Consider the following 15,832-nt stretch of genomic DNA (forward strand, 5'->3'; position numbering starts at 1 on the left):
CAGAATCTTTATAGTTATAATTTACTGATTTGAGCTACCTGTTAACCATATTTGTGGCAGTTTTTTTAATGTCCCATAACAGAAAGTTTATTTAGATCCAAAAGGCATTTAATCTCATTCTGCTTGCCTTTCTTTCTGTCATTCTTTCATTCACTCACTCACTCCTTTATTTGGAAGTCATTTGCCAAGTGATTAAAGATGCATTCCAGACATTTCATTGGAATAGATGAGAGGCTGATTCTTTCCTCTAGTTGCTCACAATCTAGAGAAGGGAGACAGACAGACTGAGGGAGGGTGTATGTTATGGTGGTACCGTGGGAGTAAAGGAAGGCCAGCTAACTAAGCGTGCAAGGGGGAAACAGGGGAAGACTCTCTTAACATTCCACTTGACTTGAAAAGCTTCAGGAAAAAAGTAAACCTAGGAATCACATAGGAAATACTAATGCACATTTTTCTTACACTATTATTTCAATAATATCTATTTTTACACAATTCCCTAGTATTTTAAAATTATCCTGTTGGCAGGGTGTAGTCCACATTTGTAGATGGTACGGAAAATACCAGTCAGTAAATGATAATCCTTTCTCCACCCTTAATTGTTTGTTATAACATGCTATTATTTGTGATTTTGCTTCCTTGCCTTATAAACTAATGGCTTTGTTTAAAATGAATGCATCCCAGTTCTGAAAATCTAATATGCGTTGTTACATGTGAGTAATGCATGTTAAAAACCAGAATGTTGCAACAACCTGGAATGTGCTGAAGAAGATGAAAGACAGTGTCCCAAGTACAGATAAGAGATTTTCTGTGTGTTAAATTTAATACTTCGTGTCACCTAGCAAAGAGTTGGGAAACAAGGGGATTTCTGTTCCTGGTTGTGGGACACACTGGGAGGATTTGATTACCGCATTGGGTTACATGTCTTTGTTCATCATCAAATTTTGATTGTGTATCTGATTTGTGTGTCACATTGTGTGACAGGACTCACTGTCCTCCATATGTAAGAGTAAGAAATGGCTGCTACCCTCAAGATGCTTGTGAGGATGTGGTAAAAGTAGTGTACTTAAAACTCTACAGCACTGTATACGGGCTACCTTAGAGACACCACAATGGAGTGAATGTGTCAGTAAAGCAAGTCACACAAATTTTTTGGTTTCCCAGTGCATAAATAAAGCTATGTTTACACAGTATTGTAGCCTATTGTGTGCAATAGCATTATGTCTAACAGAAGAATGTACACATTTATTTTAAAAATACTTCATTACTAAAAATTGCTAACCACCCTCTGAGCCTACCATCTGAGTCATCATCTTTTTGCTGGTGGAGGGTCTTTCCTCAATGTTGAAGGTGCTGGGGGACCAAGGCAGTGATTGCTGAAGATTGGGGTAGCTATGGCAATTTTTTAAAATAAGACAAGAGTGAAGTTTGCTGTAATGATCAACTTTTCCTTTCTCAGACAACTTCTCTGTAGCATGCAATGCTGTTTGATAGCATTTTACCCACAGTAGAACTTCTTTCAAAATTGGAGTCAGTCTTCTCAAATCCTGCCACTTGTTTTATCAACTAAGTTTATGTATTAATTATAGTCTAAATCCTTTGTTGTCATTTCAGTAGCCTTCACAGCATCTTCATCAGGAGTAGATTCTCTTTCAAGAGATCAGTTTCTTTGTTCATCTGTAAGAAGCAACTTCTCATCCATTAAATATCTGTTAAATGAGATTATAACAGTTCAGTCACATCTTTAGACTCCACTTCTAATTCTAGTTCTGCTTTCTACCACATCTATAGTTACTTCCTGTACTGAAGTCTTAGACCCCTCAAAGTCATTCATGAGGGTTGGAATCAGCTTCTTCCAAAACTCCTGTTAATGTTGATATTTTGACATCTTCTCGTGAATCATGGTGTTCTTAAAGGCATCTAGAATGGCCAGTCCTTTTCAAAAGGTTTTCAGTTATCATTACTAATTTATTTATCTATAATAAGAAACTTTAAACAATGTCTTAATTTTTAAAGTATATAAAGAGTAAAATTCTTAGCACAATTGAATTCTAGATAGGATAGTTATCTATATTATTGATTGGATTAAGCAATTTAAGTATTTTATTTTCCTCCTTCCTATATATTTTGAAACCAGTTTCTCTTAAAATCTTTCTGTTAACACTAACAATATTTAATATATCTTAATAGTCTGAAAGTAATAATGTTTTTATATCAGTGAATTTTCACATGATGATGATCTGAAAATGCTACTTACAGTAGGAAGTTTTGAATAGTAATATATGTAGAAGAGCTTTGTGAACCGTAAAATTCTCTATAAATGTTGGTTCTTCCATTTTGCAGGAGAGATGAAGGTTTTTAATTGAAGAGCTTTCCTGACATTAAATTAAATAATATAACTTAACATGCAGTGACCTGAGTAAACAGCTATAGAAGAACATAAACCATGATTTTGAGTCTTGAATTATTGAAAAAATTAATAAGGAAGGATAATGGAAATATATCTAATACTATTATTAATAAGGGTAAAATATTTGAAAAACATTTATCAGCAATAACAAGTTTGTCAAATACTCCTTCCTTTTAGTTAGTGTAACTTAATTAAGACACAATTTGGAGACATTAGCAGACTTAAAACTAATCTCTATCTGTGTACAGTATCTAATATCTGTGATTCAGTGGAATCTCAGTCATCCTTCTGATGTGGTAAACATTTCTAAAATGTAATGTTTGTAATGACGTTTGGCAGTTTTTGAGTCTGGTTAAAATGATTTTGTTTGGCATGTTTTTAAAAGAAAACAGAAGTGAGACACATGACTAAGGTTCAGATTCTAGCCTTCTGCCTGTGTGACCTGTGTGACCCTTTGAATTTCAGTTTGTTCTGTTGAATCAGCTGATCTACTGGATCCATAGACTAAAAGAAAAGTCAGGATGCATCGTCTGTCTCAGGCTGATTGAAAATGTACTAATTTATATGTCATGTCAAGGATTAAAAACAAAATTATATAGTTGCTTCTGTAGAAAATTAATGGAAAAATTAAAATTACATTATTATTAGGGGTTATCCTGGAAAGGGCTTCCCAGGTGGCTCAGTGGTAAAGAATCCGCCTGCAGTGCAGAAGACATAGGTTCAGTCCCTGGGTGGGGAAGATCCCCTGGAGGAGGAAATGGCAACCTACACCAGTACTCTTGCTGGGAAATCCCATGGACAGAGGAGCCCGGCAGGCTACAGACAGTCTCTAGGGTTGGCAAAGAATAGGACATGACCCAGCAGCTGAGCACTGAGCGCTGTCCTGGAAAGCCCAGGAAGCAGTCATCTGCAGTTCTTCCTCGTTCTGACATTCTGTGTCCTGTGCATTTTCACCTGCTGTTTAAATATCGTAGACTCTAATGGAAATATCATAGATGTAGACAATTTGTTTTGAATGACTTCCCCTGTTTGGTGTGTGTTTCTTAGTAACAGTTTATATCATGATATTTATTTGCTTAGTCAATTGTAAAATGTTATGGGAGAGGTAAAGTTGATTCAAATATTCATTCTCAACTACTCTAAAAGATAAAATGAGTCAATTTATCAGAGAGTCATTCTTGTGTGTTTATGACTATTTTATGGTGGTGGTGTTCAGTTTGTATACACAGGATGATTAAAAAAAGACAAGTAAGTACTCAGTTCTTATATTTCTATGTTCTGTTGTTTTTGCTTGGCCATGCTTGATCATTATTAAGGATATTTAGTTACAACAATGTTTCTTTATACTGTCAGTGATATTTATGTACTTATTTATTCACTCTAGGGTCATGATCAGAGTTCAACTCTTGCTCAGCACTCTATTGAACTGACTTTACCTAATCATCATCCATTTCATAGAGACTTACTCCGATATGCCAAGCTGATGGAGTGGCTAAAGAGTACCGATTATCGAAAATATGAGGGACTAACAAAGGTATGGATTTGATGTCAGTTACTCACTGAGTATAGAGCATTATCTTTTAGAACCGAGAGGTCATGTGTTCAGTTCCGCAAGTGACATTTGAAGCACTATTGTATATTCTTAAAAAAGCAGCAAGTAGTTGAATTTCTTAGTGCTCATTAGCTAAGGAGAACATTTTTTTTTCTTTTTTTTTTTCCCCATTTATTTTTATTCGTTGGAGGCTAATTACTTTACAATATTGTAGTGGTTTTTGCCATACATTGACATGAATCAGCCATGGATTTACATGTGTTCCCCATCCCGATCCCCCCTCCCGCCTCCCCTCCACCCCATCCCTCTGGGTCTTCCCAGTGCACCAGCCCTGAGCACCCGTCTCATGCATCCAGCCTGGGCTGGTGATCTGTTTCACCCTTAATAGTATACTTGTTTCAATGCTGTTCTCTCTGAACATCCCACCCTCGCCTTCTCCCACAGAGTCTAAAACTCTGGAGAACATTTATTTTATTTACTTAGATGGAGAATAGCTAAATTTTGAACTTCAGTATAGTATTAGGCCATACTGTAGCTTGAAGCATCATTTAGTTTAGTTAAATAATTATTTCCTGAGTTGCTTTATGTGCAGTATAAAAACTAGAGAGTATGAAGTTATATTTTCAATGAGGCATTTGCTTTATAAGAATCTGTAATCTGTTCTTTTAAGCACATGCAGTGTGCCTCTTTATTAAGCAAATGTTCCACTGTTCCAGGCACACAGAAACATGGGTATTTCTGTTCCTGATTGTGGGACACACTAGCTGGAAAAATTGGATTATCATATTATGGTACATCTCTTTGTCACTCACCAGATTTTCACTGTGTGCCTCTTTTGTACTCACTAATCCGTATGTAAGAATAAGAAGTGGCTCCCACACATGCTCCTGCTTCCAGAGAGTGTCAGGTCTGCCCGGGAAGAGCAATTGTCCTTAAAACAGCCGGCCAGAGTTAAGTGCTGAACTGGATATGAGTTTAAATGTATAGCATGTTAGAGAAAGGAAATTCATTACCTGTAGCCGCAGGAGAAAACTTCATAGGAAACATTGGACTTGACTCTTTTCCTGGGACTTTAAGAAGGCCAGCCTGACTGAAGCTGAAATTCCATATTCTAGAAGAGTGAGAAGTTAGGTTGAAAAATCTGAGTTGTGAGTCCTAACAGCATTCTTCACACATAGGAAGAGACTTGATAGGGGAAACTAATTAAAAACCTAATACAATAATGAACTGAAATGAAATCTTGAACGAAGAAGATGATAGTAGGAATAGAGATTATAAATCACAAGAGAGAATCCAAAAACAAGGGACAGGATGGTGCCAGACTTGTGAGACGTAGAGATTAAAACAGTGATAAATACCACTTGGGCTTCCCAGGTGGCGCAATGATAAAAAAAAATCCACCTGTCAATGTAGGAGATGCAGGTTTGATCCCTGGCTTGGAAAGATCCCCTGGAGAAGGAAATGGCAACCGACTGCAGTACTATTGCCTGGAGAATCCCGTGGAGAGAGGAGCCTGGTGGCCACAGTCCGTGGGGTCACAGAGTGGGACACGACTGAGTGACTGAGCACACACACACACAGGTGGCCACAGCCGGACAAGAAAGAGCCATTCACACGTTCACTTAGCAAACGCGTTGAGCATCTGCTGTTTGCTGACGCTGTTGTATGCACGAAAGATAACAGCGCTGAAGGAGACAGGTGAACACGTGCCTGTTCAGAGTACGCATTCCAGTGGAGAAGGACCAACACAAAAGTCAGTGTCCTAGTCTGCTGGAAGGAACTGCTGAGAACTCTAGAGAAAATAAAGCAGGGAATGCTAGGACATCAGAAAGGTTGCGGTTTCAAAAAGGATGGTCAGAGAAGGCAACATTTGAGCACAAATTTTAAAGATAAGCAGGGGTGCGCAGTGGGAATTTCCGAGGAAAGCTTTCCCAGCACAGCACAAGTGCCCCAAGGCGAGAGCAACCTGGAGCACTGGAGGAGCAACCAGGCCGTGGTGGTGGGAGCACCGCGAGTCAGGTTCCGGATGGGAGGGCGGGCGTGAGAGGTGGGGGGGGCAGGGCAGATGGGAAGGGACTGCGCACCGTTGTTGAGAACTTGGTTTTTACTTGCAGAGAGATGAGGGAGGGGTGTTGATGGGCTTTGAGTAGCAGAATGACATGCTCTAATTTAGTAAACGGCCATTGTAGCAGGAACCCTTGGGTTCAGGACTCCACTGTTGTGTTGTATTCTGATTTGTTTTGAGTCAGCAGAATTCTGATTTGGAGATAGCTTACAGAAGAATATTTGCATGACTGGAATCTTTGCCTTCTGAAGTTTTAAGAGGATTAATACTGTATTTTGAATGATTAAATATTGTTACATCTTAAGAGTTTTGTGCCAACAAGTGCCTTGTCCCCTAGTGAATATTCAAATGAGTAAAATAATCAATAAGCTTTTTGCCTGATTGTGTTCTCAGTGAGTATTATTGCCGTATCTTTATATATATGTAGCTTCATGAATGTAATTTAAAGTGAAGAAGCAAGACAGTAGCCAGTCTAGTGCTGAAGTATGGAATCATTCTCTGCTCATGGTATATTTTCAATTGACAATATTGATGTGCTTTTTTAAATGAAATTATCTTATTTCCAAAGAATCTTACTTTATCTTGTGTTTGAACTTGTGACAGACCATGCAGTTTTATGCCTGATAATCTAATTTGGTTGCTCAAGTGTTTTCAAAAATAGGAATCTTATTAATATGACAAAGGAATGAAAGGAAATGGAAAGAAAGGAATGAAAAAAGGAACCTGACAAATCAGTGTTTCTTTGGTAAGAAATAATAATTAAATCCAGATACTATTTGTACTTCATACTTCCCATGTAGTGTGTGCTAGTGGTAAAGAACCCGCCTGCCAGTGCAGGAGACATAGGAGATTCAGCTTCAGTCTCTGGCTCAGGAAGGTCCCCTGGAGAAGGAAATGGCAACCCACTCCAGCATTCTTGCCTGGAGAATCCCATGGACAGAGGAGCCTGGTGAGCTATAGTCCATGGGGTTGCAAAGGAACCTGATTGAAGTGACTTAGCACTCACCTTTGTACTTGGTTATTTGTACCCAGCTCACACTTTTTGGCAGGACCAGGAAAAGCTTGTCTTCATTTCTTTAGGGAAAAGAATAACTAGGCCCTGCCCCAACTCTACTTATGGCTGAATCTAAGCAAACCCCTGATTTGGGGTGTATGTAATTAGAGCCTAAGGAAAATAGAGGTGCGTTGGGCATGTAATAAGCTCGGCTGCCCAGAATCCCTTCTGTCTAGCTGGGGCTCTGAGTTATGCATGTAGAGCAGTTGAGCAGGGAGATGGTTTATCCTTGTTTAGGTAGGAACAATCTTTCCTCTCCTAATAGCCCCTTGAGGCCGACAGTCTTTAAGACTGCTCACACATTGTCTCAGCCTCAGTCCTATATTTGTAAATATAGAAAATAAAACATGGTGTTATCTGTAAGACTCTAAAGTGAGCACAAAATAAAGTTGGAAATACTGCCTGAGATAACAGTATTTAAGCTCAAGATAGTTGGATTTTAAGTTAGGTGCTGTATACAGGGTGCTAAGAAAAATACTCCCAGTGAGAAGCTTCTCTCTGAATTCAGTAAGTGAATGAGCTGGGAGTCACGCCTGTCTGTGGGCTTTCCCACCCGTGGGTTCTGTTGAGAACCTGGGGGAGGGTGTTCAGTCATTTGAATTGTATTGAAAAAGAAGGTGATTTTCGGTAGTCTGCTCAAATCACTGTTTTAAAAATAGCAAAATAGCTGTTTTGAGACTGTTTAAATTGCTTGGGTAGCAGTGTGCACTTAATTTGGGTATTGGAATGCAGTCTGTTATATTGAGTGAGTTGAGTAGAAATCTAATGAAGATTTTATGAATTATAAGTTGGTCAGTCATTTACATTGATTTCCAGTGATCAGTGTGTGATAATTTAAAATTCAAAGAATGAGATGCTAAAAAGTGAAATAGCTCAATGAAATAGGAATAATTTTAGTGTCTGTTTAGCTTTAGATTTGCTTTTAAAGTTACACACAAAGATCACAGGAAAAAATTTCCTATTTAACTTTCCTTACGGAGAATCTGTGTGAAATGTATGTGGCATACAAATTGGAAAAAAGAAGGCTCTATATTATGTTTCATCCAAAAATTTTTTATTAGGACATATCTATCTATAAAATATCTAAATATATATAAATATATCTAATATATTTTTATATATTTATAAAATAACTTAAAAAATCAATAATGAACTATGAGTCCAGTATACAAATAATTTAAGTGATATACCTCTGAAAGTTACATCTGATGTTTAAAGCAAAGTTCTAAAACTGGATGTGTTTGAAATTGAAGTGTAGATTTCATGATAAATTTAAAAGAATAACTAGGCATAGGAGTTTTTCTGCTGTGGATTTATTTAAATTTAGTTAAACTCTACATAAGGCATTTAACATACGATTTGGAAAAATACATGGTCTCCTACTGTTGACTCTTTTGTAAGGGTATAAAATATTTTTGTATGATAGTAAGCATAGATGATGAGGGAATGAGTTTGCATGTTAAATAATAGATGTTTTCATTTGAACTAGAATAAATTTTGTTTTTTTAAAATAAATTATTTGATTATGAAAACTGTAAGATGTAGTAATTAAATTCTTATGAGAGTAACCTATTTTGGGCTAATTTAATACCCCATGCTGGCAAGGTATGGTAAAACTCAGTGTCCTGCTTCAATGTCATTGATCCTGTCTATTGGTATAATAATTTTTGAAACAGCATGGCATTATGGAAGAAGAGTTAAAAGATTCCCTTATTCCTTAGCACTGTAACTTTACCCTTAGGAAATTATTCCAAGGAAGCAGTTCATTAGAGATGAAAAGCTTATTGTAACATTGTCTATCACAGCAAAACATCGAAACCACTTATGTAGTCTGTGTTAGGAGGTTGGTTTACTAAATTGTGAACATCAACAGAGCATAATAGCGTGCAGTCATTAGCATATGACACTGGAAAAGCGTGATTGTGCTGACCCAAACACCCAGTACAGTATGAATGCAGCTATGTTTAAAATACATGAAAGGTAATGTGTAAATTACCATTGGATCATTGAAAAAGCAAGAGAGTTCCAGAAAAACATCTACTGCTGCTTTATTGACTACTCCAAAGCCTTTGACTGTGTGAATTACCACAAACTGTGAAAAATTCTTCAAGAGATAGGAATAGCAGACCACCTTATTTGCCTCTTGAGAAATCTGTATGCAGGTCAGGAAGCAACAGTTAGAACTGAACATGGAACAACAGACTGGTTCCAAATCGGGAAAGGAGTACGTCAAGGTTGTATACTGTCACCTGCTTATTTAACTTATATGCAGAGTACATCGTTTGAAATGCTGGGCTGCATGAAGCACAAATGGGAATCAGGATTGCCAGGAGAAATATCAAAAACCTCAGATAAGCAGATGACACCACCCTTATGGCAGAAAGTGAAAAACTAAAGAGCCTCTTGATGAAAGTGAAAGAGGAGAGTGAAAAAGTTGGCTTAAAACTCAACATTCAGAAAATGAAGATCATGGCATCCAGTCCCATCACTTCGTGGCAAATAGATGGGGAGACAATGGAAACAGTGAGAGACTTTATTTTGGGGGGCTCCAAAATCACTGCAGGTGGTGATTACAGCCATGAAATTAAAAGAGGCTTCCTCCTTGGGAGAAAAGCTATGACCAACCTAGACAGCATATTAAAAAACTGAGACATTACTTTGCCAACAAAGGTCCATTTAGTCAAGGCTATGGCTTTTCCAGTAGTCATGTATGGGTATGAGAGTTGGACTATAAAGAAAGCTGAGCACGGAAGAATTGATGCTTTTGAACTGTGGTGTTGGAGAAGACTCTTGAGAGTCCCTCGTACAGCAAGGAGATAGAACCAGTCAATCCTAAAGGAAATCAGTCCTGAATATTCATTGAAACGACTGATATTGAAGCTGAAACTCCAATACTTTGGCCACCTGATGCGTAGAAGTGACTCATTTGAAAAGACCCTGATGCTGGGAAAGATTAAAGACTGAAGGAGAAGGGGACAACAGAAGATGAGATGGCTGGATGGCATCACCGACTCAATGGACATGAGTTTGAGCAGGCTTCAGGAGTTGGTGATGGACAGGGAAGCCTGGCGTGCTGCAGTCCATGGGGTTGCAAAGAGTCGTACGTGACTGAGCAACTGAACTGAACTGAATGTATAAAAGTGAAAATGTGAGTGTAATTATTAACTTCATATTTTTACAAATTGTTAATATTATGATGCCAGTTCAGTTTTTTTAAAAGATGGAAAATAGCCTTCTTGTGTCCTATGAAATGCATCAAATATTTTAAGACCACAAAATTCAAAACAAGTACAAAGGATATGGGGGGATTGAGAAATGGAAATTGTTATATTTGTTTTATTAATGAGTATGTGTTGTTTTCACTTTTAAGAATTACATGGATTATTTATCACGACTCTATGAGAGAGAAATTAAAGATTTCTTTGAAGTTGCAAAGATCAAGATGACTGGCACAACTAAAGAAAGCAAGAAGTTTGGTAAGCTTAGGCACCTCAGTCCCCTTGTTTTCTCTTCTATTAAAAATTATTTTATTTGTGACACATAATTTTAAGACTTTTTAGGCAAGGTGGAAGGAGATACAATAGAATTAGTAAAAGAATAAATCTAATGCATTGGTTTGATTTATAGGTTTTTCATGGAACAAGTATATCTCTAAATCCTTATTTTTACTAATTAAAATTCTGCAGTATGTGAACTTGACAGCAATTGTATATACATGCCATGTCTAATAAAAGTACAGTGCACCTCATATCCGCAGACGCGGAGCCCATAAATATGGAGGACCAACCATGGGACTTGAGCATCCATGGATTTTGGTATCCACGACTGGTGCTGGAACCAACCCTGCACAGATACCAGGGACAACTGTGTATAGTCATAGAAGCAGCAGTTGGCCAGAGAATGAAGTGCAGTCTGGAGAGAAAGTACTAGATTAAGAGACAGATGTTGGAAGTTCAGTTTCTGATTTCCTAAAAGACCTTTTATAACAGTTGGAGGCAAGTCTGTGATCTCTTAAGTCATTGCACTCCACAGGGAAGTGAAGTGATTCCTGGCTTCTTACTTGTCACTGGCTATTTTGAATCAAAAAGAAAGTTGCTAAGTGTTTTCTCCCCTATGAAGGGGCTTTAAAAATGTCACCAAAATTTCTCCTGCAATTATACTTTATTTTTCCAAAGAGTTATTTTTGAAACAAGAGGGGTTTTTGTTGCTTCTAAATATGTTAAATAAACAAAAAACTTGATTTAAAAGGATAACCAGTGAAAGTATCAAGTTGCAAGGAAATGATTTGCCGAGGCCACATTCTGCTCTTGCATGTACCCATCTCTGGACTTCTTTTTGGATGGAGTTCTGTGCCTATTGGAGTCAAAACCTGGCCTTAAATGGCCACAGTGTGTCCTCTGTGTCTGCATAGTTCCCCTTTAGAACCATGAGTTTAGCATTTGCTTGTTGAAAGGAGCCTGTGCCCTGATTGAAATTGATAGCTCATCTTTCCATTCTTTTCTTTAGGACAAAGAAGACTATCTTTAGTAGTGGGTAATTATTTTGTGATTCACTGGTTTGTGGTTGTTTTTTTTTTTTAATACAACACTAATATATTGGTGATACTAGTTCAGATTTTTTAAATGGTTTGAATCTGTGTATTACACTTTGGTAAAGATACTGATAAAAATACTGGGACAATAGGCTTTTGGAAACAGAAATGCTAACTCATCCTAAAGGTTACTTGTTCTTAAACGGTGTGTTTATATCCTTGTTAATGTTTCACCATGGATATGTTAAATCAGTTTTTCTTTTTAGTAAACAACATATTAATACAGTTACATGTTTAATGTTTTCATTTAGTATATTTGTCATCACTTGTTACTGCAGTAAAAGGGAAATCTTTCTAAAACTACCTCCTTGGAAGGTTATTAATGCCACTATCATAATATTAATTTATCAAGCTTAAGATTCTCATTGAGATAAATGACATAATTGAAATATAATTTAAATCAAGTACAATACTATCTTAATGGTATCATTGCATTCACCTAAAACCTTGATTTTTTTTCTTATTCCTTGAAGTTCTTAAATTATCTTGTTAAAAAATTTTTAATTAACCTAAGACAAGTTTAGAAGATACTTTTAAAACAGGGTTAAAATTACATCTCTGGTATGTACCTATTAAGTAATAAGAAATAGGAGAGTAACCAAAAAATTATAGTTTCTATTACTTTGATGTTATCAGTTACAAGAAAAGAAAAACTAAATAATAAACAGAATTCAGAGGATAAAAACTATTTTGTTCATCTTTGAAAATATAGCTTGTTGGTCAACATTTAAAAATAAATTTCAAGTTAAATACAAATGACTTCAGAAGTTCTAAATAAGTAGAATGTAAGCTTTTTAAGATACCTTTTCAAGGATTCAAATTATGTTTAAATCAGTTCTTAATAGTAATTACAGTTAAAAGAGAAACCTAAAATTTGGGGAAGATAACTTTTCAATGGATCAAAATTAAGTAATTATGAATAAAATTTTAAATTTGTTTTGTTTTTTCCTTGCTCTGAAAATGCTGCATCCGAGATACTAATAAGAATAAAAAGTCAGATTGAATGTATTTTACAAAAGGAAATTGTGTATAGTCATAGAGATTCAGGGGAATTCTCTCTTTTTGAACCATTCTTTACTCAAGTCTTTAACATCTACTTAGTTTAGATAATTTAAAATAATGTTACAATGCCAGTAAAGTACTTTTTCTTTGTGGTAAGGTTTTTATAAAATCTTTGCCTTTTTTAGATCAGAAGGTTTACCCTGATATTTTCAGAGGTGTGGAATTGTCCCCCCAAGATTGATACTTTGGTGTTTTGTTTTTCTTTTGTATTCCTCAGATGTACTTAATGAAAAGACAGGCAAAGGATACTTAGTAATAATTTTTTAAATTGCCCATTTTTTTTCTTTTTACTACTAAGACACACAAATATTAGTTGAGTCCATTTACATAATAACTTCCTTATCTTTAGTAATCCAAAACTTAAAAAATGATACGCCAAACACATTTTTTTCAGTGTTTCTCCACTAAATTAAGAAATCTTGTTGACTCCAAAGGGAGTCTTGAACACAAGACTACATTCAGTCCTGAGGGGAAGATTCATTCAGTAAATGTTTATTAATTACCTATTACATGATCATCGCTGCTCGATACTGAGAATGCAGCAATGAGTGAAGACCCTACCCTCTTGGTGCTTATACTCTAGCAGGAACTGTTTAAGGATATTTAAAATTTACCAGAATATTGTTACTTCTTGCTGATAAATAATATAGACTTTTTTATGAGCCCAAATAGGACACTAGTAGTATTTATTAACTACTTTAAAAAAAAGAAAAATATATACAGAATTAGGCTTTGCTCTGAAACTGGTGAATTTAGTAGAGTGGCACCTTAAGACCACCAGAAGGTACTGTTCAGATTGACAAGCTAATAGCTCCAGTGCATCCCTCCCTCCTGGTTGCTGTAATGTCCAGCCTTATCATTTCATATTCCTTTAAACTTCAGGCAGACAAGGCTGGGAAGATTTACATGTTTTTGGTGTGGCAAATTAGTAGTTTATACTCGAGCTTTTGCCTAGTAATAGCAACTATCACTATCCCTGATTGGCAGGAGTTGACACCTTGTTTTCTATTTCTTAAATATTTCTAGAGTTATATTCATTAATTTTCTGTTTTATTCTATAATTTCTTTCTTTGCCTTTCAAATTAGATTCTCATTTGGGTTTAGAATGTTTGACAAAACGATCTCTACAATTGATCTAACAAATACTAAAGAGAGGTTTTAGATAAAGGAAATACCAAATGACCCTGAAAGAGCTCCAATTCCTACATTAGACCTGTCTCTCAGCTTTACCCTTCTACCTACCCATCTCCCAATAATTAGTATTTTGATACATATGTTTTATTCTCAATGTTCACAGAGCCAGTTAAGTTACTAAACAGTTTAGCTTATTATTTCTAAAATGGTTTTAAAACTCCACTCATAATTTTTTTATCAGAGGGAGTATAAAATTATTTAGTACAGTGGAGATTCCTTCCAAGAGCTTTCAGTGAATACAGGATTGTTAATGCATTTAATGTATAAATGTGCAACTTCATTCTATTAAATTTTCACTGTATTAAATTATTTACTTGACCTCTGTTTTCTTCAGAAATCAGAACTTGGAAGTATAGTCTTTAAATTTAAGTACATCAGCTTAGGAGACTTAAAAACATAAACGTGTGGGGGAGGTTTACAAATGTAGATATTTTTACCTGAATATTTGCATAAAATAGTACATTAAAAGACTAGTAAAGTTTTTTCTGTCATGTAATTTCTCAAGCAGTAGCTGACCAACTAAACATATGTTGCATCTCTTGTTACTTGATGCTCATGGTTCTTTGCATGTGTCTTTTAAACTAGAGCTTTAACTTCCTCTTGTGCATGGTTTGTGCAAATTGCAGTTTATTAACTTGTCTTTGTCTTTGATGCTTGCAACCTAATCCATCACAGCTACACTGCCTCGAAAAGAAAGTGCTGTCAAACAGGAAACAGAGAGTGAGTATGCTTAGTGTATTAGTAGGTATTCTCAATGCATGTTTGTTTAATGTCTAGAAACTAGTTATTTATCTTGAAAAAAGTTACACCAGAAATATTGATTGCTCTGGGTTGCCAGGTTTTGGCCAGAAAGAAAACCAACAGAAAGGAAGTGGTATGACTACATCCAAGAAATACGTGGTATGGTTAAACATGTATGGTGGGTAGTCAGAAATTTATAAAAGTCTTAACCATTATACTTTTGTTTTCAGGCTGTATTTAGAAACTATAAAATTTCTTGTACGTATGGTCAGATTTTGCATAATGAAACCAAAGTTTGTCTCTAACTAACTGTATATCATATTTTTTATCACTTATTTTATTATTTGTCCCTTCTGACCATCAGCGAATAATACAGGTTTAGCTGAGAAATAGTCAAGAAGAATAAAAATGTGTTACTGTTTAAATTTAATTCTGAATAAAAACATCACATTTTCTTGTAAAAATAGAATCCTTTAATAGTTTGATGTATGTAGGATATTGTCCAGACATATTGTTCTCATTTTTCCTCATAGCTATGATAGATACCTGTGTTTATACCTAAACTCAGATGTCCCATATTAATATAGTTAACTATGTATGTGTTATGGTAGTTGTATTTTAAATACAACAAATATTCAGGGTTTTGTTTTTGTTTTTTGTTTTTTCTTTTTGTTTCGTTTAGTTTTTAAAAGAACTTTAATCAATTCACTTGCTGAAAAAACAAGGGTGACTGAGTTCAGGAATGTATTAAGTTGAGTCGTATGTAATTGACATTTTTAGTAGGACAAGAATAATTGAGTGTTGGTAGTTTCATATGGTTCAGCCTAATATGTTGATTTAATGTAGAGGCAAATAATATTGGAATATGGCAGTTTTTTTCTAGAAATACAATCATTATGTTAGCCAGTATTCTAGGGGGTCAGTGACTTTCATCCATAGTCATGTCTTCTGAGTGGAAAAGAAATCCTCATCTACTTTAGAAAAATCATCAGACAACTGTGATGAGACTGGGCAGGGCACAGATGTGATCTTTAAGATCCCTTTCAATCTTATTCTGTAATTCTGTATGATTTCACCTATCTTTACATAGGCTCAGAAGTACAACAGAAATCTTAATGAAAGAGTCTTTACACTCTACGTCCTCTTCATGTGGCAGAGTTGTGCCC

At 35.8% G+C, this 15,832-nt stretch overlaps 1 protein-coding gene across 5 annotated transcripts in view; it reads left to right on the forward strand.

Annotated features, from left to right (window-relative positions):
* EXOC1 (exocyst complex component 1) overlaps window positions 1-15,832 on the forward strand; it is a 52,363-nt gene that overhangs the window by 21,413 nt on the left and 15,118 nt on the right. For 2 of the 5 annotated variants that reach the window (XM_043447790.1, XM_043447794.1), the window contains 3 exons: window positions 3,792-3,941; window positions 10,449-10,554; window positions 14,601-14,645. In XM_043447790.1, the coding sequence (XP_043303725.1) occupies window positions 3,792-3,941; window positions 10,449-10,554; window positions 14,601-14,645 (301 nt within the window). Of the gene's footprint in view, window positions 1-3,791; window positions 3,942-10,448; window positions 10,555-11,584; window positions 11,612-14,600; window positions 14,646-15,832 lie in introns of all 5 variants that reach the window. The other 3 variants (XM_043447793.1, XM_043447795.1, XM_043447791.1) reach the window with 2 other exon arrangements.

Source organism: Cervus canadensis, chromosome 26 (genome assembly GCF_019320065.1).
Source record: "Cervus canadensis isolate Bull #8, Minnesota chromosome 26, ASM1932006v1, whole genome shotgun sequence".
NCBI lineage: Eukaryota > Metazoa > Chordata > Mammalia > Artiodactyla > Cervidae > Cervus > Cervus canadensis.